The sequence below is a fragment of the Centruroides sculpturatus genome, unplaced genomic scaffold (assembly GCF_000671375.1).
Source record: "Centruroides sculpturatus isolate CEXI.00-Female unplaced genomic scaffold, Cexi_2.0 scaffold230, whole genome shotgun sequence".
Classification (NCBI taxonomy): domain Eukaryota; kingdom Metazoa; phylum Arthropoda; class Arachnida; order Scorpiones; family Buthidae; genus Centruroides; species Centruroides sculpturatus.
Genome location: NW_019384716.1, coordinates 107,742 through 131,311, shown reverse-complemented (window position 1 = coordinate 131,311; position 23,570 = coordinate 107,742). Strand labels below are relative to the sequence as shown.

General features: G+C 30.6%; 1 protein-coding gene across 1 annotated transcript in view; it reads right to left on the bottom strand.

Moving 5' to 3' along the window:
- LOC111627929 (ATP-binding cassette sub-family E member 1) overlaps nucleotides 1-23,570 on the bottom strand; it is a 53,367-nt gene that overhangs the window by 8,270 nt on the left and 21,527 nt on the right. The window contains exons 6-11 of the mRNA XM_023371616.1: nucleotides 19,876-20,013; nucleotides 16,051-16,120; nucleotides 15,010-15,106; nucleotides 14,848-14,937; nucleotides 9,757-9,878; nucleotides 7,312-7,461 (exon numbers count right to left, since the gene is read on the bottom strand). Coding sequence (XP_023227384.1) covers nucleotides 7,312-7,461; nucleotides 9,757-9,878; nucleotides 14,848-14,937; nucleotides 15,010-15,106; nucleotides 16,051-16,120; nucleotides 19,876-20,013 — 667 coding nt within the window. The remainder of the gene's footprint in view (nucleotides 1-7,311; nucleotides 7,462-9,756; nucleotides 9,879-14,847; nucleotides 14,938-15,009; nucleotides 15,107-16,050; nucleotides 16,121-19,875; nucleotides 20,014-23,570) is intronic.

Sequence of the window (23,570 nt, the reverse complement as noted above, 5' to 3'; positions counted from 1 at the left end):
TCAAGCAAACTCATTATAATAAAATTCAATTTAAATTTTATCATTTTTATTGAAACTTATTATTATTATTCATTTTCATCGAGAAAACATTTCAAAGTGTCATTTCAATTCTATTTATTTATTGGAGTGTTTGTGGATAGACGATATTTTTTATTTTTTCGTCTGGTGCATACATGAATAAATCAGAAGGTTTTCCGACGCATGAACTGGCCACATACAGTTGTCCATGCGAGAAGCACAGATTCTCCAAATTTAGCCCATACACACTCGCAGTGATTGTCAGAAGTGCGATATTCCCCATTTATATAAATATATATATTTTTAATCCTTTATAATTTTAATTATTTAATTGCTCCTTCCTCTCTTCCTTGGCATGTTGTGAAATTTCTGATAGTTGGATAATAAACCGTTTTATTGTAATTTGTCTTTTTAAATTATTTTGAGTCGATATTAAAATTTGGAAAAGGGGATCCCTACAACGGTAAAATAGGCAAATTTCCTCCTACAACTTCAGTTGTTGTTCGGGATACAGTTAAGGTTTTAACAAAGTTCGAGCGAATACATAATTAGCAAAAAAAAGTTGAAATAAAGTGATTAAACAAAAATTATTACAAATATCGTAAATAACAGTTCACAAATGCATATATAGAGATATTTTTTGAAGGGGGGAAATGGTCTTCACAATTTGAAATCGATCGAACACACTGTGCGCGAATGCTCGTGTAAACGCGCGCCATCTATCGTAGGATAAATGTACTTCGCGGGAGTGTATTAAAAAATTAAAAAAACTTTCCAAAGTTTTATGGCAATCGTACTATGCCACAAACCTTCGCCGGAGTATATTAAACAACTTCCCAAAGTTTCACGGCAATCGGATAAACGGTGTGGTAATGCATGAAGGACACACACACACACACACACACACACACACACACACACATTCATTTTTATATATATAAATATTCCTATAGTAATTAGAAAATTACTATTATAAAAATCAAAGATATGCAAAGAATATAAAAATCAAGAGCTTATTTTTTAACTGACATTTTGGTTATTATAAATTGTTTTCAAATCACCAATTCAAAAAATTAGTAATAAATAATAATAACTCTAAATTAAATCATAGGAATAGGTTTTTTCTTATTATTAATTTTTAATATGGGCAATTTTATTAAATTGATGTTGGCAACATGAAGATAAATAATAATGTATTTTCCTTAAAGATAACAAATATACAGTTTTCTTTTAAAGCTCAATAATTATACTTTTTTTGGTCAATAAAATTTTAAGATTATTAAACATTTCTTTGATATTTTCAGTTATAAATTTAAATGTAGCCATCATATATACCATTGTGTATACGTACATATAAAGCACATTAACTGTAAACCATTGTAAATATATATACAGTAGGTGATCAGTTAACGAACACTTTTGCGAAAGATTTTTATGTTCGGATAATGAACACCTCACAGAACAAACATAAGAAGCGATGTAAAATAATGAATACCAATTGGTCTTCCCTTGTCTTCGGGCAACAATCCGAAACTTTTCAGATGATGGGAGAAATCAACATTGATGATCAACCCAATTATAATCTTTCGCAAAAGTGTTCGTTAACTGATCACCTACTGTCAGACCAAATACTATCAGGTCAGTATATTATACTGATCTGATAGTATTTCGCAAACTTTGAAATACTCCCTTGTAATTCCAGCCTTTTATTTTTTTGACAGAAACAATTTTTTTTATAGTATTCGTGAGACTGTTGGGCAGGTACTCGTTAAGTTTGCATCTGCTTTTATTTTCGAAAAATGAGAGTATTATGCCAAAAATAGTGTGTGGGCCAAAGATATCTGATGTTGCTGGGCAGTATGGCTTGAAAGGTCTACAGTAGGATGCAGTTCAATCTTATCTAAGAAAGATACGATATAATCAAGAAGACTCAAGCAGCTAAGGAGTGACAAAATTACATCTGAGAAATAAAGAACATTGAAGAGCTGATAATGGAACCCGAAACGCATCTGACAACAGAACAACAACAAGAACTCTTGAATGAACACCAACAAACTTGGTGAGATATGTTTTCTTTTGAAAAAAAGGATTAATGCCAATATCTGCTATTAAAAACCTTTTGAAGAAGTGGGAGGATGTCAGAACAACAGTCTTAGAATGGCATCCAAACCAGGGTGAGGTTAATAGGCTTGGGGATCTCTACACTTACAATGCTATTAATTACTTCTGAAAAATCCTGAAGAGAGAAAAGCAATTGACGGTAGACAGATTTTTTACCCCCCACAAACAGAAAAAAACATGACTAATAAAAATGCAAGTATATATATATACTTGCATTTTTATTAGTCAATAATATATATATATATATTATTACATATAAATAAATGTAGTAAGAAAGTACAGTGGTACCTCAGGATACGAAATTAATCTGTTCTGTATCATGAAAATGTCGTAAGGTGAATCATTTTTCCCCATACGATTACATGTAAAACCAAATAATTCGTTCCAACACAAAAAACACACTCAAATTAAAGCTCAGTAGTACATTGAAAAAAAACTTTAGTAAGGAAAACACTGAAAAATGCATTTTGTAGTTGTAAATGTATAAATAACCATAATAGAANCAAAAGTGTTCGTTAACTGATCACCTACTGTCAGACCAAATACTATCAGGTCAGTATATTATACTGATCTGATAGTATTTCGCAAACTTTGAAATACTCCCTTGTAATTCCAGCCTTTTATTTTTTTGACAGAAACAATTTTTTTTATAGTATTCGTGAGACTGTTGGGCAGGTACTCGTTAAGTTTGCATCTGCTTTTATTTTCGAAAAATGAGAGTATTATGCCAAAAATAGTGTGTGGGCCAAAGATATCTGATGTTGCTGGGCAGTATGGCTTGAAAGGTCTACAGTAGGATGCAGTTCAATCTTATCTAAGAAAGATACGATATAATCAAGAAGACTCAAGCAGCTAAGGAGTGACAAAATTACATCTGAGAAATAAAGAACATTGAAGAGCTGATAATGGAACCCGAAACGCATCTGACAACAGAACAACAACAAGAACTCTTGAATGAACACCAACAAACTTGGTGAGATATGTTTTCTTTTGAAAAAAAGGATTAATGCCAATATCTGCTATTAAAAACCTTTTGAAGAAGTGGGAGGATGTCAGAACAACAGTCTTAGAATGGCATCCAAACCAGGGTGAGGTTAATAGGCTTGGGGATCTCTACACTTACAATGCTATTAATTACTTCTGAAAAATCCTGAAGAGAGAAAAGCAATTGACGGTAGACAGATTTTTTACCCCCCACAAACAGAAAAAAACATGACTAATAAAAATGCAAGTATATATATATACTTGCATTTTTATTAGTCAATAATATATATATATATATTATTACATATAAATAAATGTAGTAAGAAAGTACAGTGGTACCTCAGGATACGAAATTAATCTGTTCTGTATCATGAAAATGTCGTAAGGTGAATCATTTTTCCCCATACGATTACATGTAAAACCAAATAATTCGTTCCAACACAAAAAACACACTCAAATTAAAGCTCAGTAGTACATTGAAAAAAAACTTTAGTAAGGAAAACACTGAAAAATGCATTTTGTAGTTGTAAATGTATAAATAACCATAATAGAATAATAATTGATTTAAAAAATGCAGTTTTATTTACACTTTACTTTTGAGGATAGATGACGGTGGAGGTGTAAGATAGATGACTGGTGGTGGAAGAGGAAATGATACTAAAACTTAACTTACATACATAATGTAACAATAACTTAAAAATAACTTAGAAAAGATAATAAAATTACTGTTGTTTTATATATATTTTTAAAATTTTTATTCACTGCTTTTTGCTTTCTTTCCTTCACTTCCATCCGTACTTTCACTGGATAGAGGTCGCTTGGTAAAATATCTATCCAAAGAGGTTTGGCTTTGCCTACTTTTTAAAATGTTTCTAAAACGACTTAGGCAAATGTCATTACTCCGAGCGGCAATACATCTAGTGTGAACCTTTTTGGGATGTTTCAATAAAATCAGCCACTTTCTGATAATACCTCAAGATTTCCTTTATCGAGCGAGATCCTTCCATGATGAAGCAAATGCGGACCAATGAACAGAAGTGAATAAAAAATGGCGTGCTGCGAACTAATGTAACGTCATATGGTGAGATTTTGTTCATATCGTGGAGCAAAGATATGTTCAAATTTCATGTCGTATCCTGAAAATTTCGTATGCTGGGGCATTCATATCCTGAGGTACCACGGTATATATTTTTTATTTTTTGGGGTCTTCAGAACAAATTAATCAAATTCTCATAAAAACCTATGGTAAATAGAAAATCAGTTAACAAATAAAGTCTTGGAATGGATTATGTTCGTTAACCGATCACCCACTGTATATATATACACACACACACAAAATTATTTTTCTAATACAGTCCTCACAGTTAACATCTTTCATGGTTATACCCAGAATAAAAAGTTCCCCATACCTAGTGCAGAGTACAGCTAAAACAAAATCATTTAATTTTTCTTTTTCTATTGTTATATTTTTTATTTTCAGACTAGCTGCAAGGACCCGCTTCACTGGGTTTTTATTTGTTCGTACATTTGTATGTAATATAGTTTTTGTTTTTTATATATAAAAGACTGTTTTTCTAAGTAATCTAGAATCTAGCTGCAAGGACCTGCTTCGCTGGGTTTTTATTTGTGGGCAAAAAGTAACAATAGTGAAGATTAAGATAATTACATTATAGCCAATCTTACCCGTTTTCACAGAATGCAAGAATTACGACCCGTTTCCAGACTAATTAGAGACCTGGTCCTGATTCTATTTCTGAACGTCTTCTGTTCACGTCCAGTCAAACGAACTATTTTCAACGTTTCTGGAACGTTTACAATCGTTCTATAATCGAACCAATATTCGAATTTTATGTTCGAATTTAATTCGAACATAAAATTCTATAAAGTTCTATAATCGAACCAATATTCGAATTTTATGTTCGAATTAAATTTGAACAAATTCGAACATAACATTCGAAATAGAAAACCACTTTCAGCCCCATATCTCCCCCACCCTTATAGCTATTGAGACGCAACCCCATAGTGCACAAATGGAGACTTGGGGCTACTACCACATACAAACACCATTCACGTGCGATGTGTAGTTTTGGCAGAAAAGTGAAATATAGGGACATACACGTCCATATATATATAGATAATAAGGCATTCAGAACTAATCACTTGATATAATGCAATGAAATTTGTCCTATAAGTTTTTTGACTCATAATATTAAAAACAATAAGTCAGGTTGGGTGAAAAAGTTATAATTTGTGCATCATCATATCTGATAACATAAATATATACATACATATATTATCAGATGAAAACAGGTACAAGGGTCATTTTAAAAGAAAATAATGTTTTCATCTGACAAATTACACAGTTCTCCCCACCCCCACTGCTGCATCATGGACCTTTCCATTTTTTTTTGCACTGGTCTGACACAACAGCGAGCCACAATTGTTTACTGTTTATAGTGTGACTTTGAAATGTGTGACAAAATTAAAGATTCCACCAAGTGTGAGGTTCATAGTGTACAGTAATACCTTGACTTACGCGAATTTCAAATCTCGTCGATTCGTCTTTTGTTTGAGCACCATGCAACTCTTCATTACTCACTCCCCCACATTATTGTTCAGCTTACATGTTGGGACGTGTCGCGCGGAATCGACACATCAACACAATTTATTTTGTGTTATTTATTTCTGTGTTTGTTATATCTACAGAGACTTGAGAGACTCTATGTGGTGATTTCTTGTAACCGTGAACGAATCAAAAGATGAGATAAGATTAATTAATGAGAACATTTATTAGCTTACATACATCCGACTTGGAGTTTACACAAATTGCGAAATTATACCCCGACTTATGCAGTTATCGCTTGGTCCCACCTATCGCGTAAGTTCGGGGTATTACTGTAATACACTTTCCAAATGCAAAAACGTCCGCCCTATCAAAATTTACAGACAGATAACCAAAGTTTATAGGAATGTAATGAATGAAGCTTCAGTTCAAAAATGGTGCATCATATTTAATGGTAGGGTAACAAATATTCATGATGATGAACGCTTGGGCCAACCTTCAGTTGTGACTGACAAACTCAAATAAAGGATTGAGGAAAAAATTCAACAGGATAAATGTTTCACTATAGATGGAGTCAGTTCATTCTTTCCTGAAATTTTAAGAACAGTTCTTTATAGCATTGTTAATGGTGATTTGGGCTACACAAAAGTGTGTGCTAGGTGGATTCCTATACTTTTGACAGATGAACACAAATAAAATTGGATGGGAGTTGCACTGACTTTTCTCAGTCAGTAGAACAAGGATTACAAGGAGTTTTTTAACCACATTGTTACTGGTGATGAAACTTGGATTTCATATAAAACTCCACAAACAAAGTGCCAGTCAATGGAATGACATCATTCCGGATCCCCAACAAGACCAAAACAAGCCAAACAAATTCTGAGCACTAAAAAGGTTATGGCTGCAGTGTTTTGGGATCAAAAGGGTGTCTTACTCATCGACTACATGCCTAGGGGAGATCATAAATGCCTATTGTCAGACCCTTCACTATGCCGCACCATTCAAAACAAACAGCAGGGATTTTTGTCCAGAGGAATTGTGCTTCTTCAGGAAAATACATGTCTGCATGCTGCTGTGTTGATGAAGAACTTGCTTCAGCAGTTTAAGTGGGAAGTTTTTGAACATCCTCCTTATAGCCCAGAAGCAAGTGATTACAGTCTTTTCCCAAAATTGAAGGATTTTTTGGCTGGGAATCACTATGGAAGTGAAAACAAACTGAAAGAGACCATTAATGACTGATTCAAGAACTTGGCGGTAAGTGTGCAGAAGACATAGAAAAGCTGGTGATATGCAATGACAAATGTTTATATTTGTATGGTGACTACATAGAAAAATAGCTAAGATATCATGTGTGTTGTAAAATAAGTTTTGTTTCATTATCTTAAATAAAAATATCTAGAGAAACAAACGTTCTTTACTTTTAGAATGACATTTGTATTACATATATTATCTGTTTAATATTTAAACTTCTGCATATAATAATAAATATAACACATTCTCAAATACAAATTTAAAAATTGCTTTGTCATTCAATATAGTTATTAATCATATTGAATGTTATAAAAGGTTCATACACACAAAAATTTATCATAAAAATTAACTAATATTGGAAATTAAGAAAGTACCCAATCTTTTTCGCATCTTGGGATATTCATAACGACACATTCTCTTAATCTCTTCTTCAGTAGCTGTTTCAGCAACCTTGAAAACAAGGGAAGTATCTCGAAAACGTAAATTTTCTGTTGGTACAAAACCATCAAGAAAAATATTGATTCCTGTAAGAAAACATTTTCATAAATCTTTCGTGATGTGAAATTATATGAAATAATAAATAAAATTTTATCAATAAACTTAAAATATACAATGATAATTGTATAACTAATCTCTGATTTCATAAATGAGTATATAAACACATTTTATTGTTTATCATCAATTAAACAGCATAATAATCATTTCTTGTTTAAAAACTTATTACATACAGCTTTCTGCTCTGTGGATACTAAGAGGACCATTGTAGGCCCATTCAAATCCACATTTGAATGGGCCTACAATGGTTTGGCCAAGTCTACAATGGGATGATCAGGTGGTGAGGGATGGGACCCAACATATCCAGGATGGACACTCCCCAAAAAGTCCTGGGGTTTTTCAATCACCCAGATTTCATCCCAGATCCCCAGAGTGACAGGCTGATGCTCTACTACCTCAGCATTTGGTCAGACACAGATATGGTTAAGAGCTGTAAAAATTGATAGAAATTTTTCTATTAATTTTAAACCAGTACATAAATTAGAAGAATTAGTAAAAATCTAAACCTTTTACCCAAAAAAGTATTAAAATTTTGTGTGATACTTTACCTATACTTTATTTATTATTCAAATATCAAAGAAGTGATTTTCTCATTAACTACATGTTAAGCTGAAATCAATTCATACTTCATTCAATTCAACTTAACCTGTCCCATGTTGTTCCAGAATATTTTTGTGCTGACCTCATTTAACCTGAATATACTCATATCTGCATTGGAATGTTTTTGATACTAGATGCCATTATACGTCATAATTTTTATATTAAAATAAACATTCGAAATATAATTTTTTTTGTTTTTATATTCTTCAATATATTTATTTTGTTTGTGCAAAATAAAAAATAATTTTTAATGATACAGTAGCCACGATTATTATTAAAAAAAATTTTTTTCATTAGGCTTAACATCAACAAAACTTCAACATGGCAGCCACATGCAACAGAGAAAAATTTCAACTTAAAGGGTTTTGATCAAGATGACTAATCTAAATTAATTAGAGTTGAATTTCAAAAAAATCCTAAAAGAATATTTACTAATGCTTATTTTACAAGGTCTGTTCAAAAAGTATCGGACCTTTTTTTTTCCCACGTAAACCAATGATGCGCGAGAGGCCTCCTTCGGTGGAGTTGTGGAGGGGACAGTCATGCACAGCCCTGAATTTTTTCCCGCCTGCAGGAAGCGTCAGTCGTTGGCAATCGGCCTATGAGTGAGGTCATGTAGTGCGCTCTCGTCGGATTCCACTAAGCTGGAAAATGAATGAACAACGTGAGCAGTGATATTACATCAAATTTTGCCAAAAACCTTGGCGATACCCAAGCGTAAACCATTCGCAAGATTCAGCAGACTTTCGGGGACAATCCTCGAGGCCAAAAAAAGCGCGGCAGGTCCGCAGCAATATCAAAGATCATGTTGACAGTTTTTTCGACTCTCGTGGGGTGGTGTGTCGTGAGTACGCACCATAAGGCCAAACCATCGCAAAGGAGTACTACCAGGAAGTCCTTCGTCGTCTTTCCGATACAGTGCGAAGCAAATGACCGGATCTGTGGTCAATCAAAACTTGGCAGCTCATCGTGATAACGCATCCGCCCATTCTGAGCATCTGATTCGGGCTTTCGTCGCCAAACACAATACTCCTGTGGTTCGTCACGCTCCGTACTCTCCCCACATGGTTCCGTGTGACCTTTGGCTATTTCCCAAGCTGAAAATGCCACTAAAAGGAACCTGAATTTAGTCGAGAGAAGACATTGTGCGAAATCCGACGGACCAGCTGATGGCCATTCCAAAAGATGCGTTCCAGCAGTGTTTCCAGCAATGGCAGGAACGCTGGGAGAAGTGTATACATTACCAAGGAGACTACTTTGAAGGGGATTAGGGTTTCGTGCCTCAAAATCAAAAAATTTATTTTTGCCGACCAAAGGTCCGATACTTTTTGAACAGACCTCGTATGTTTGCAATTTAAGCATTATTTTATCCAAATTTTATACATATCCTGTAATAAATTTCCAGTAATATTAATTATTGTTTGTTGATAATTTTAAAATTTCAGTAATCAAAAAATCAGTATTCACAATATAAATAATTTATCATCATTATCAATTTTTACCTTTTATTTTCACTTAAATGATTTTCATTAATTATTATTGATCAAACCAGAGATAAAATTTTTGTAAATGTTCGTTATTACTATATTATTGTTTATTAAAATTCTAGTACTAATATTTGGAAATATTCACTTCGAAGACATGAAATGAAAATGATTACATACCTTCCCTAACAGAGAAAGGCATTGTAACAACACCATAGGCACCAGGAACTCCATATAAACAACAAATAAAATCAGATAAATAATCCAATACTGATAAATCGTGTTCCACAACAATAATATACCTAAAATTATTTTAAAAAAATAAAATATTTTAAAAGTTATTTTATCATCAACAATTATTATTATATTGCTACTACAAATATTAAAGTAATAAAATTATAAATATATTAAAATAAAAAACTGTAAAAGAAAATCTCTCATATTCCATTAGTATTAATTGTTATTAATAACTGCTATCATGCAAACTATTACTTGTGATTACTTGGTGACTGCTTTACAACAAAAAATACTAATCTACTGTACCAATCCATCTCTAAACTACAACTAAAATTAATAAAGCTTAAGAATTAAAAATAAAATGGCAGTTATAACAGCAATTTTTTTTATAATGATAGGAGATCGTAAAAATAATTAAGAATATATCAAACAATTTACTTATTTGGTAATATTTTGCTTTCAAAACATTATATTACAATTGTGTGAAATAAATGTAAATAGATCTTATTTGTAAATTTTGTAAATGCACATTTTATTATTAATATTAATATTATATTAATTATTATTTATTTATTTATAATTTTAAAAAAATATATAATTTCTTATACAAAAAAATCCACAATAATACATATTCAAATAATGCAAATATAAAAATATTGAGTTATAACGTATAGAATCATACAGAATTTTGTTCAGTAAATGTATTCTTTGAACTAATTTTGTTGACTTGGGAACAAACTATTCTCACAGTCAACTTAAAATATAAAATGAATAAGATTTTTTCAGTAACACATAAAATACACTAAAAAGTCATGATGTTATATATGCATTAGAGAAAAAATATAAAATAGTTTCAAAATTCTAATCATTTTCAAAGCAAATGAATCAAATTGAAATAATTCCAAAAACAAAGCAAAAATGAGATATTAAGTTTTGATATCTCAATTCAAATAGTATAAGTAAATTTTAATTTTTCAGTCTTAAATGTTTGTATTAATCAAGAATATAAATTATAAAGCATTTCTATACAATGTGACCCAATTTACAAATGCCTGATATACAAAAATTTGACGCAATGAGCTGTTTTCTTTTTCTATTTACTGTATATGAGCATTGATATTTCCAAGAAAAAAACAAAAAAGAGTGCACAAATGCAACAAAACTAAAATTCTGATGCACTTCAAGCAGATAGTTCATAGGTTCCAATCTCTGTTTTCTTTGTTTCATTCATGTTGTCTTCAGCACTAAGGGTAAATGTTAATCATTCTAACATGGTTATGCAATTTAATTAATATTTTTTTCCTACAATACAGATCCTTCAATGAATGAATACAATTTAATTAATTAAAACCAATTTATTTTACTCTATTTTCACAAAAAAAAAAAAATGACTCCCCAGATTTTTTATTTTTAGACTCAGGACCTTAAAACAAAAATGAAAAAAATTCATTTTTTTTCTGTATGCCTGGATGTTAGTGTGTCTGTGCTTTAAAGAAAGTGCATAGTTTTATTCACTCTCTTTAAAGCTTAATAACTCTTGTGCTTTTTGTCAAAAATTCCTTAAATTTTGTAGAAAGGTTTGTTTATTAGGGGAATTGATGCTATTCAATTTCGGTGATTAAAGGTCAAGGAAATGAATAAAAAAAGGGGGTCACGTGTATCTCCAGTAGGTTCAGACTTAATGACAATTTTACTTGTTATTAGCATTTACTATTCTTTTATAAAATCCATCCCGAATTCAGAATTTTGCTTTTTTCCATTTTATAATAGTTAAATATAAAAAAAATTTTTAAAATAAAATATCATAACAAATGGTGCTACCATACTTGCCAGGAAAGTTAAGCAACTTTTTTGCTGGATTTTCTTACTACCAAATAAAAATGTCTCAACTTATGTATATGCTTATGTTGTACTTGTTTCACTCATTTTGTATTAGCTCCTTTTACATTGATGAGTAACCTATAAACACTTTCCTTTTATTTATTTTATTCAGTGTTATTGGTTGACTGGGTTATGCTGGTTCAAATTTTTGTCATAAGAAATAATGAAAAACTACTAGTTGTTTACAAGAGAAATGAAGTACATCTGTATTCAAGAATGAGATAGTCTTGTAAGTCAGAATTACACAGTACAACCATCCAAATTATATTTATTTTAATGCAACAAAAATAAAATTTTGATGTATATAAATTTTTTGGTAGAAAAAATTTTGTTGGGCTATACAGTATAACCTGTTTATTATGAAGTTCAGAGGACTAAAAAATGCAGACTTGATAATAACAAGATTTATGTTGTGGACAAGGATGCCTTCAAGGCTTCTGAGTGGAAGAACCTCATTACGGGGAAGTGCCAGTGCTGTGAGGCACTTCCCCATGATATTAACCAAACTCAAATAAGCAATAACTAACTTAAATCACAGCTATGTTTTCTTCAAGATGGCATGACACTGTGCTGAAATTGTTAGTAAAAACAATTAGAGTATACAGTTTCACTAACAAAGGTATAGTATTTTATTAATGCAAACTATGTTTTAAAGTCATTTGAAAAATAAATTGATATGCATTCACATTGTTTTTGTCTTGTATGTGTTCTTAACAAGATCATTTAACTTGTCAAAGTGACTTAAAAGTTAAAACTCCAAAACCTTTAAACGTCCAGTAGTAATCAATTTAATAATAAACAAACGTTTTCAACCGTACTCTCGGTCTTCATCAGGCTTAAAATCCGTTAGATTCGAACCTGTGCATGCGTAGAACAATGATTATGAAATTAATTTTGAAAATCAACTTCGAAAAATGGAACCGCACAAACTGATTTTAAAGAATACAGTTATGCATGCGCATTGCCATGGCGACGGAATGGCATACGTAATACATACAATTATATAAATATATATAAATATATATACCAAATGGGGATGTTGTCTTTAATTGCTGGAGTGGGCATCACCCGTTACCTCATAGCAGTATTTCCAAGCGTGGGATACATTGACCACATGAATAGCGTTAATGCAATTGGTGTGTAACCCGGCTTTGTAAATTTCCAATGCCTCCAGATTTTGTAGGTGTTCCACCCAATGAGAAATCATTACCTCAACTCAGTTTACAGGGAGATTGCCACCCATACTAACATTAGGATTGCATACAAGAGGCCTAGCACTGTATATGGGCTACTCCGCGGTGGCAAAGACAAAATCAATAAGAAGCAAGCACCAGGTGTTTACATGGTCCCTCTATGGGACAACAGGCTTCAAAGGGAATTAGTTTATATTGGGTCCACAAAACGCTCTTTGAATAAAAGATTGCAGGAACACAAATACGACATCATTAATAAAAGGCACACCACCGCCCTATCAACGTATGCCACTGAACCCAGCATAAGAGCTGACCTACATGAGGCCAAACTGATAAAACTTTCTCATCGGGTGGAACACCTACGAAATCTGGAGGCATTGGAAATTTACAAAGCCGGGTTACGCACCAATTGCATTAACGCTATTCATGCGGTCAATGTATCCCATGCTTGGAAATACTGCTATGAGGTAACGGGCGACGCCCACTCCAGCAATTAAAGACAACATCCCCATTTGGTGTATTTATTTATATATATTTATATAATTGTATGCATTACGTATGCCATTCCGTCGCCATGGCAATGCGCATGCATAACTGTATTCTTTTAAAATCAGTTTGTGCTGTTCCATTTTTCAAAGTTAATTTTCAAAATTAATTTCATAATCATTGTTCTACGCTTGCACAGGTTCGAATCTAACGGATTTTAAGCCTGATGAAGACCGAGAGTACGGTCGAAAACGTTTGTTTATTATTAAATTGATTACTACTGGACGTTTAAAGGTTTTGGAGTTTTAATTTATATATTTCCAGTACTCAAGTGAGAAGATTTTAGTGACTTAAAAGTTCTTGAGAAAAGTTAGGTGTCCACATTAACACATTTTCTAGCAATGCCAGTGAATTCTCAGCACATTTGGCAATAAGCTATAACCTGCTTCTTCTACATCATCATCTATTGTCTCCATTTCATTTTCTTCTTCAATGTTAATGTCTTTTCTGGCTAATTCTTCCTCCTTGGGAATCCTGCTGGTTGTCAACTCATCAATGCAAAGATCAATACTCTAATGGAACCTCCAACAGCACTCTTGCTTAATCTCCCAAAGTGAAAAAAAAGCAGAGAGACTTTCATGGTCTGCAGACAAACAAAAGCACAACAATTATGTCAAAGTCTTTGTCCAGTTCAGACTCACAATGTCCTAAAAATTATGGTACATGCTATCTTTGTACTAACCAACCTGCATACCATATTCTGACGACCAAATTTGCTTCAGATTACATATTAACTGAACATCTTTACATTAAAAATCTGTCTTTACTCAGGAGAGTGGAAAATGACTACATAATAAATGGAACTTCATATCATCCAATATCAGATAAAGTTATACTATATATTAAAACATGATTTTTGGGGCATTGAATCTATTTAAAAATGCCATATCAAGCTTATACAGATACTGCATAAAAAGTAACTGTTTTAAATTATTTTAAAGGGACTTTTTTGATAAAAAAATAAAAAATAAATAGAATCAATTATTTTGTTCTAACTTAACAGATAACAAATTTCTGACTGACAATTTCCTAACAGAAAATAAATATAAAACAATAAAAACTAAGCATAAATAAATACACAAAGATAAATTTTTAACTGATATTTTAAAACTAAACAAAACATTAGATTTAATTAATATCTAACCCTAAGGATTTAAATTTAAATCTTATGTATTTATTAACTTATTTATCACAATTACTTTTTAGTGTTATGTATAACGTCTTCAAAATATCTCACTCTGTTTTTTATATCACAAAACAAAATTAGTTCCCATTTTAAGTAAAATATATAATCTATCTTTCTCTAGATTTACTCTTAACATCAATTATTAACATTAAATAATATAATTAAAATAAATAATTAATAACAAAAATATGTGTAATAAATAAATATTTAGTATAATGAATTACTTACTTATCAGGATGAATAAGTGAACGAATAGCTTGAGCAGCTTTTAATCTTTGTTTTACATCCAAATAACTAGATGGCTCATCAAACATAAATCTAGTCAATTGAAATAAATAAATAAATATTTTTAAATTCAATACACATTAATGTAATTTTAAGAACACTTACATATCAGCTCTTTGAATGCAAACCATAGCGCAAGCAAATCGCTGTAATTCTCCACCAGAAAGATCTTCAACATTACGCCCTCTTACATTTTTTAAATCTGTAGAGAAAATTTCACAATTAACAAATGTTAAACAGAAGATACATTTTAATTTTACTGTAACTTGAACAGAATTAGTTTTTACTGCTAAAATATTTTAAACAGTAAATAATTTTGTATTTAATTAACCTGCCCTACGATGTTCCCGAAAAACGCGAATATTTTCGGGAACATCGCAGGACCTCATTGACCTGCATGGGCGATCCCGAATATTTTCGTGTTTACATCAGAACGTTTTTGATACTAGATGTCGCTATGCATCACAATTTTTATATTAAAACGAACTTATATTTATATAAAAATTGTTTTAAATGATCTATAATTTTTTTAATTCAAGTAAATATGTTTATTTTATGATGAATTAAATACACTTTTTATATGAAATTATGCTTTTCCTGTAATTCCAACACACAAAAACATATATTACATTTCTATTTCTTACATTTATGTTTAAATATTTATTGTAAATGAATTTGTTTATTTTTTAAATTAAAGAATGTCATTATATAATAATATTGAGTTAATATAGGATTTTCTTGATGGATAAGTACGAGAAACAAATATTTAGACCACCCAAAAAATCACCTGTACATTGTCAGCAGTTGCAGAGGTTGCCCTGGTTAGAACACCATTGTTTGAATACTTATCTGCTTCAAAAATAACAATTGCAACTATTCCTAATTTAATTATTTTATATAAAGTGTTGTTATTATTATCAATAAGCAGTCAATTTATTTTAAAAATTATTTAATTATTATTTGTGAGTTTCTGTTAGATTAAAATTTACATGTACATAAATCCATGATACCATCCATCATTTACAACAATATTGTAACAGAATAAAAAATAACTTAATTTTTCTCATATCTGCATAGACTTGTTAGAAAAGATAAAAGTCAGAAAAACAATTAAATTTAAAAGATGAACAAAGTAAATGACAATACCTAATTTTTCACATACAATATCTTGATTTTTCATTTCATCTTTCTTGTCAAGTAGTTGTTGCACTGAACCCTAAAAAAATATATTCAAATTTTTTATTTTTTAAAAGTATTACAATAGCTTCAAAAAAAATTTTTCTAATTAAAAGTTAGTCTCATACAACAGTAATCATCACATCATTTCAGGATGTGAACAGCAGAAATTAGATTTAATCATTGACAACTTAAGTAACTGAATATTAAATAAATATATAAAACTAAGTGAATAATTTTATATTATTAAATATAGTAATAAAGACAAATTATCAATTAATTATATTTTTAAATAAAAAGTGTTAAAATTATGTATTAAACAAATATTATTTAAAAATCAAAATTTCTTCTTTATTTATAGTTCTAATTTATATCTAATGTTAAGAAATTGTTTAATATTTTTTTAGAACTTTTATTGTGGATCCTTGACCAACAATTAAATGCTTTTATAAAATTGAACAGAAATTCAATGGAAATTTATGTAATAGCAAATCCATTAATTCCTATACTAACATAATTATCCTGTATTTTTTAAATATAAATAAGGTCATAAAAATAACTAAAAAATTTTAATACAGTGGAACCCCGGTTAACAAACTTAATACGTTCCGTGACTCCGTTCGTTAATTGAAGCAATTTTTCCCATAGAAATTAATGCAAATGCAATTAATCCGTTCTAGTCTCCGAAATTTTTGTGATTTTATTTGTAATATACAGTAATTTTCTTTGATGAAAATGTAGGAAAATGTAGTATCTATCATTACAGCAACAAACAAGTAAACTTTTTTAATAAAATGGCACTTCGTTTGTTGTAGTTAATGGCAGAAAAGTGGAGATTTACGAACCTTAATGCTTAGAAGGGGGATCCCCTCCAAAAAATAACGGGTAGCACTTTATCAGAAGATTCTTAGAGTCGAAGTCTCTTTTGGTAAAAAAAACCCACCAATGGCTAAGTGATCTTCGTACCTTGAACACAGGGAGTTTGTTTGTGGGTTCGCACCTCGCTCAGATAGGCTGGCCACGTGGAGTTTTCCGGGTTTCCTCCACGTCTGTAATGCCTAAATAGGGGCCAATTTCCCTTAAAAATGCCTCCCAGAAGGCATTTCCCCTAGGCAGATCGCCCAAGTTTTGCATTGCCATAACTTAACAAACAAACAAACTCTTTCCGTAAGAAACAATAAATTGATCTAAAGTTAATTGTCTTACTATTTTAATCAAAATTTTTCTCAAATGCGATAGTGCATTGTCATTTTCTATTGCCACTATGATTTTTTTCTTTCTTGGATGCCATATTGATTAAATATATAAATCACAAAACTGAAAAAAAGAAGTATAGCACAAACACTCAGAAAAGCAATGCTTAGCTCGCGCATGCCTAACACCAACTAAAATTTGACACAAAATACTGTTATGTTCATTATCCGAGACAAAATTTTTGCAAAATAAAAGTTTGTTAACCGATTTGGTCGTTAACCAGGACGTTCGTTAACCGGGGTTCCACTGTATTTCTCTTTCATGTTTGCAAACTAATTTTCATAAAAGCAACAAAGAAAAGCACTGATAGCATATGGACATGACATGTTACAAGCAAGAATTCAAGACAACAGTACAGCCAGCAGACTTCCACAATACCCAGTTCAAAAGCAATGAATGTACAGCAATGAATGAATGTTACCTATATAATACATTTGTATTCAAAATTAAAAAATAAATTCAGAGCTTCCTCTTTATTTCAAAACATATCTGCAAATACCTGCCAATTCTTCAACAACAACACTTTTCTCCAAAGAAATTAAATTATCTGCAACTGAAGAAATTTTCCACCATGTGTCAATTCACCAGACAAATACTGATGTGAATCCCATTGTTTAATACAAAACAAAGAAATGAGTCAAACTAATGCTTTCCCAGAATGAGAATGAATGTGATAAGCAATTTGCTACAAGATTAAGCATCTTGAAGTAGTGTAAATTTAATGCACAATTAAGAATTTTTATTTTATGTATTCTTCAGATTGTCAATAGTGTAAACTCGAACCATATGTGGCAAGTCTACAAACGGCAGGGTCCTACTGTATATATAAACATTCTTTAAAATCAAGCAAATTCCTAATAATAATGTATAAAGAATGCATTTGCATACATAGAAATAGTCAGAAAGATTTATTTATCATTACTGATTAAATGCAGTGTGTCAAACAGTTGAAGAGTTTAAAGAACATTTTTCACAACTATCTTCAATGGCATTTTCCACTTCTTGGTTGCTTTTGATTTCATATTTTTTTTTTTTGTCTAATGTTGTTATTTGCTATTGTTTATTTATGTTAGTTACAATCACCATATTTTTAATTATTTTCGATTTGTTAAAAAAGATGATAAATTTAAAGCAAGCACATATTTTAATATGAAAATCAACACATTCAAACTCATTAAAAGTAAGCTAGTAAAGAGTGTCGTTCTTGTTTAGTGTTACCATTGCTAGTAATAGTGCTGCTTGTCTAGATGAGCAAATATATGGATCATACATGTTTTACAGAATGCATAGAATGCATCACTACCATCATGAAATGTAAAGCAGAGTATTTAAGAATATTTGGTCTTTATTTATTGCAGCTAAGGCTATATTTTTGATTAAAAACAAAACTTGTAAACCCGGAAATTCATAAAGTGGAAAACTCATACTAATTATCAACTTTAAAATATTCAATAAATAGCCTAGGTATACCTGGATTACTTGAAGAACCATAACAAAGATGCAATAACTAAATAAAATTTTGTTATGGTTAAAAAATGGCATGTAACTAAACAAAGGTATATTCTGTGATTTGAATTGTTTCAGCACTATATGTGAAGAGTCTTCCATTAAGTTTCAGAATTTTACATACAGTATTTAAAATAAAACCAAATTCCAAATCACTAGCCTAACTAAAGTCTAAACTGCCAATTATTTTTTAAAGTATATTGTCTGAATTAATCCTGAGCAAGGATTCAAATCTCATTCTGGATCAATCTTTCTTTCAAAATTTTCTAAATTATTTAATTAAAGCTAAAACTAATTTCTAATTATTAATCTTTACACAAGAAATTAGCTTTAATTAATTAAATATAATCTGAAGAATAACTTGACAATTTAGACTTAAATTTGGTTCAAGACAGCAAATTAGCAAACAGTAAACTCATCAGAAAGGATGGCTAGAAAAGGAAGATGGATTAATATATGCCCCACTTTTGGAATTATATAGTGTCTTATTTTTTGCCTAAAAATAAATTGTCTTATCTAAATTGTCAGGTCACAAGAAAAGCAATCTAGGTGTTGAGTATAGTAGAATTTAACATAATAAAAGTCAAAATTAAATTGCATCCATTTTTTCATATAGTAAATTTAAGTTTTTTGTTTTTTTTAAAAATCTTTATATCATATATAAAAGAAAAATTGTAAAAAGTAAACTGAATTTATATAATGATTAGTAATATCATTTTATTGCATTTTCCTTTCCTAAGATTTTATGCTATTTTTATTAAAATAATTTCCATTTCTATTATTCACTGAATTATTTTTCTCTATTGAATATCTTTAATGGCTTAAAACATGCTATAATTGAAAAATTTTAAATTTACTTTATGAATCCAACTTCATTGTTATAACAACTTACACTATTTATAGTACATAATATTTGTAATTATAATGCTAATTTTATTTTATAATTCTGTATAATAAATATTAATAAATACATAAATGCATTTTATATTTTACAGTTTTCATTATAAATATGAATATTTTGTATCTGAGACTTACCTTGACTGCCTTAGGAATTTGGTCCACATACTGAGGTTTTATAATTGCCTTTAAATCATCTTCTAATATCTTAGTGAAATAATTTTGTAATTCAGATCCCCTAAAATATGTAAGAATCTCTGTCCAATCTGGAGGCTCCTAATTAAATAAATAAAATATGAATGGAAACAATTGTGCATTAAAATGTAACTAGAACTTTATTTCCTAAAATTAATAAAAAAAAAAAAGGCTTTAAATTATAGCTTAAATTGTAAATATCAACATAATTCAAACATTAAAACTATATATGACTTATTTGTAAATGATACTATGTTCATTGATACATAAACAAAATTTTGAATATTTCTAACTTCATCCTTTTTTCAAATGTGAAAGTTTTTTACCTTTGAAACAAGGATGACGTTTAAATTCACACTCATAAAAAATTAAACACTAAAAAATGCATTGGAACTGAACAAAACTTTATTAATGCAAACCCAATGATAACATGATTACAGTATCATAACAAACAGACTAATTTCCTCCTGCTTACATGTGGCAATACAATCATGCATGGAAACACACAGGTATTTTATACTATCTTCTGGTGATTTTTCTACTGATGTTGCAAATGCTGTTCCAGATCCCTCATTCTTACAGATGGCCAAAATTGGTAGCCATCTGGTCCCATAAATTCTTGAAGGATGACAAGTATGGAGACTGGCAGAGCTTTCTTTGGCCTGCCCAATGTTACAGACATTTCCAGGAAACACTAGCTGCATGTGGTTAAGCATCTTGCTAGAAAATATCTGTTGGTAGCCCTGCTATAAAATGAAAACATAAGAGAGAACTTTCTGAATATAACATTGTGCCATCAATCTCCCTCAATCTCCTCTAAGACTACTAGAGAAGTCTTATAAGAAGGTTCCTAGCCCAACTTGTCAGCAGTGTGTCAACAGTAAAATTGAATTGAAGTGCTTACAAGTGGTTCCTCACACTAACATCATGGTCACTATTTCCAAATAGAATCAGGATTTGTCACTAAAATTATTGCCAGCCTGTAGTTGTCCATTACTTGATCAAAGCATCATTGTAAACAAAAGTCAATAATGTTAAGATGCTAATGGCAGGACATGTAGTGGTAAATAGCAGAGGTAAATTTGTATGCATGAACATGCATACAAATTTACCTCTGCTATTTGCCTGCCAATGGTATGGGAAGAGACAGGGTTTCATAGCAAGACTTCCTACTGTCTCTGGATGGTTGACAGACTTTGTTGCAGCTGGTTCATGCTGTCTCACAATCACATGATTACATCTCCTGGTGGTCTAGTGGGACATCTACAACCTGGTTGCTCAGTATGTATACTTCATAAAGCCATTGCTCTCAACTTCACCTCAGTCAGTTCAGAACACCCAGAACAATGACAACTTGGCAAACATCCAGACTGCTTCTCTTAGCCCAAAAAATGTGACCTTTCTCAAATGTGTTTTTTAATTTTTTTACAGTGAAAATTTTGAAAATATCTGATGTCACAGGAACTTTTTAAACAATCTGCATAAGTATAGGAAGGGAAGAGCCTATAAAAAAAGGTCAAAACCACCACTGTTGATTGTGTTCTAGTGATTGTAAATAGATGTTTAGAAGACTTCAAACAATTTTTTGTACAAGTCTTTAATAATGTATATTTTTATATTTTCAAACATATATTTTGTCTTGAATTTTCAATACTTTATTTTTTACAATAATTCATTTATGTTGTGTTTGTTGAAGTATATAATAAATAAATTATATTTCTAATAATTTCAATACATTAATTAATTTAAATACTTATAACAATTTTATGTAGAACAAGTAAAAAATTTCTATCATTTAAATCATCTTCAATAAAATCCAAGCATTAAAATTTCCCCTTTGTGATTATTTCAAATCAGGCTCAATAATATAATCCTTTAATTTTAAGATTCTCTACAAGTTTACCAGTTACCTACCATTTTATAAATATATTTTTAAAGGGTTGTGTTTCATATGTTTGTTGTATATGGTTAAGCTGTTATTATCCCCATGACATTGTGTACTATTAATCCCAAATAATAATATTAATACCATAAATCCTCCAATAAATTCTGGGTCTCTTTAAACATTGGCTATTTAGTTTCAATTGCTAGATGTCAAGTTTCATTAAATTCCTACAAGCAGCTCATGAAGCTGTNGTTATTATCCCCATGACATTGTGTACTATTAATCCCAAATAATAATATTAATACCATAAATCCTCCAATAAATTCTGGGTCTCTTTAAACATTGGCTATTTAGTTTCAATTGCTAGATGTCAAGTTTCATTAAATTCCTACAAGCAGCTCATGAAGCTGTGTTCTTCTGTACATGCTGTGGTAATTTTCCCATGGAAACATTTGAAAAATGTTTTTACTACAACATGGGGTGCAACTAAAGTATATGGTAAATACTACATGAGTAGGCTCATATTCCTATATTTTGTTTTAAACTCTGCATTTCAGACAGATTAGTGAACTAGATGTCAATCAGAATAGCAACCAAGAGGTCTTACAGTGTTGCATTCAAATCGAACACAGTTGCAAACACAAAAGAATACTCTGGTTCTTCTCCAGAGTATTCTTTTGTGTTTGCATGAGCCTCAAATTTCCATGCTGCATGGAAATTCAAGGCTCATCCAAAGTGAATTCTATAAATGGAACAAGCATGACCCTCTTAATGCTAACAAGAATAATTATGAAGTAAAGAAGCCAAAAGAAGAAAGGTGTAAATCATAAAACTTTCAGATGGATGGTGTTGCACAAAGCAAGAGAAATCTTCATTCAGTTAGATGAAAGTGATAAATAAAACATGGTATTCACAGATAACAGAGGGGTGACTAGAAAAATTCATGAAACATGAATACAACAATAACATTATAACTACATTTATGGTAGTAATATTGTTGTGTAATGGAGTAATGTAGCAGTACACTTTTCTATTAAATAAAAAATGAAAATTTCTTGTGAATTACCTGCAGTTTTCATTATTTGAGAGAGAGAATGGGTGGGGAAAACCAAAGTGGTGGTGGTGATGGTTTTAGAAAGAAGACTGGACTGCTTTTTTTTCTTTTTTTATCAGTAGTTTGGATATGAAATTCTGCAAAAATGGAATAGATGCTCGGGGCTAAGTATATTCTGTCCAATAGACAACCAGAGTCTATTAGAGAATTTACAATAATTATTATTAAAATAATAAATTTTGATTGAGTAAAACTTACTTGACGATCTTCTATAATTCTTATTTCTAAAAATGCGGGAGTAAACGTAATTATTATTAAAATAATCATAATTGATTGAGTAAAACTTACTTGACGATCTTCTATAATTCTTATTTCTAAAAATGCGGGAGTAAACGTATTTACTTCTTTGTCTTCTAATCCCGTTTCCTATGTAAAATACATTCTTAAATCAATTGTGACGTTACGAAATTTACTTAAGAAAACAATTAATATGAATACGTTAATAATTAATACAATTTTATACGATATTGGTTTACTTTAGTGTTAAAACACTGTAAAGAACTCGTTTAACGGTGGAAACTTTCAGTGCAAATATTGATTTTCAATGGAAAGAAATAACACTCATAAGGGATATTCATCTTTTACTGATATCCAAAGTTCAGTTAATTCCATGCTGCTAAATTTTCTTTTTAACGTATT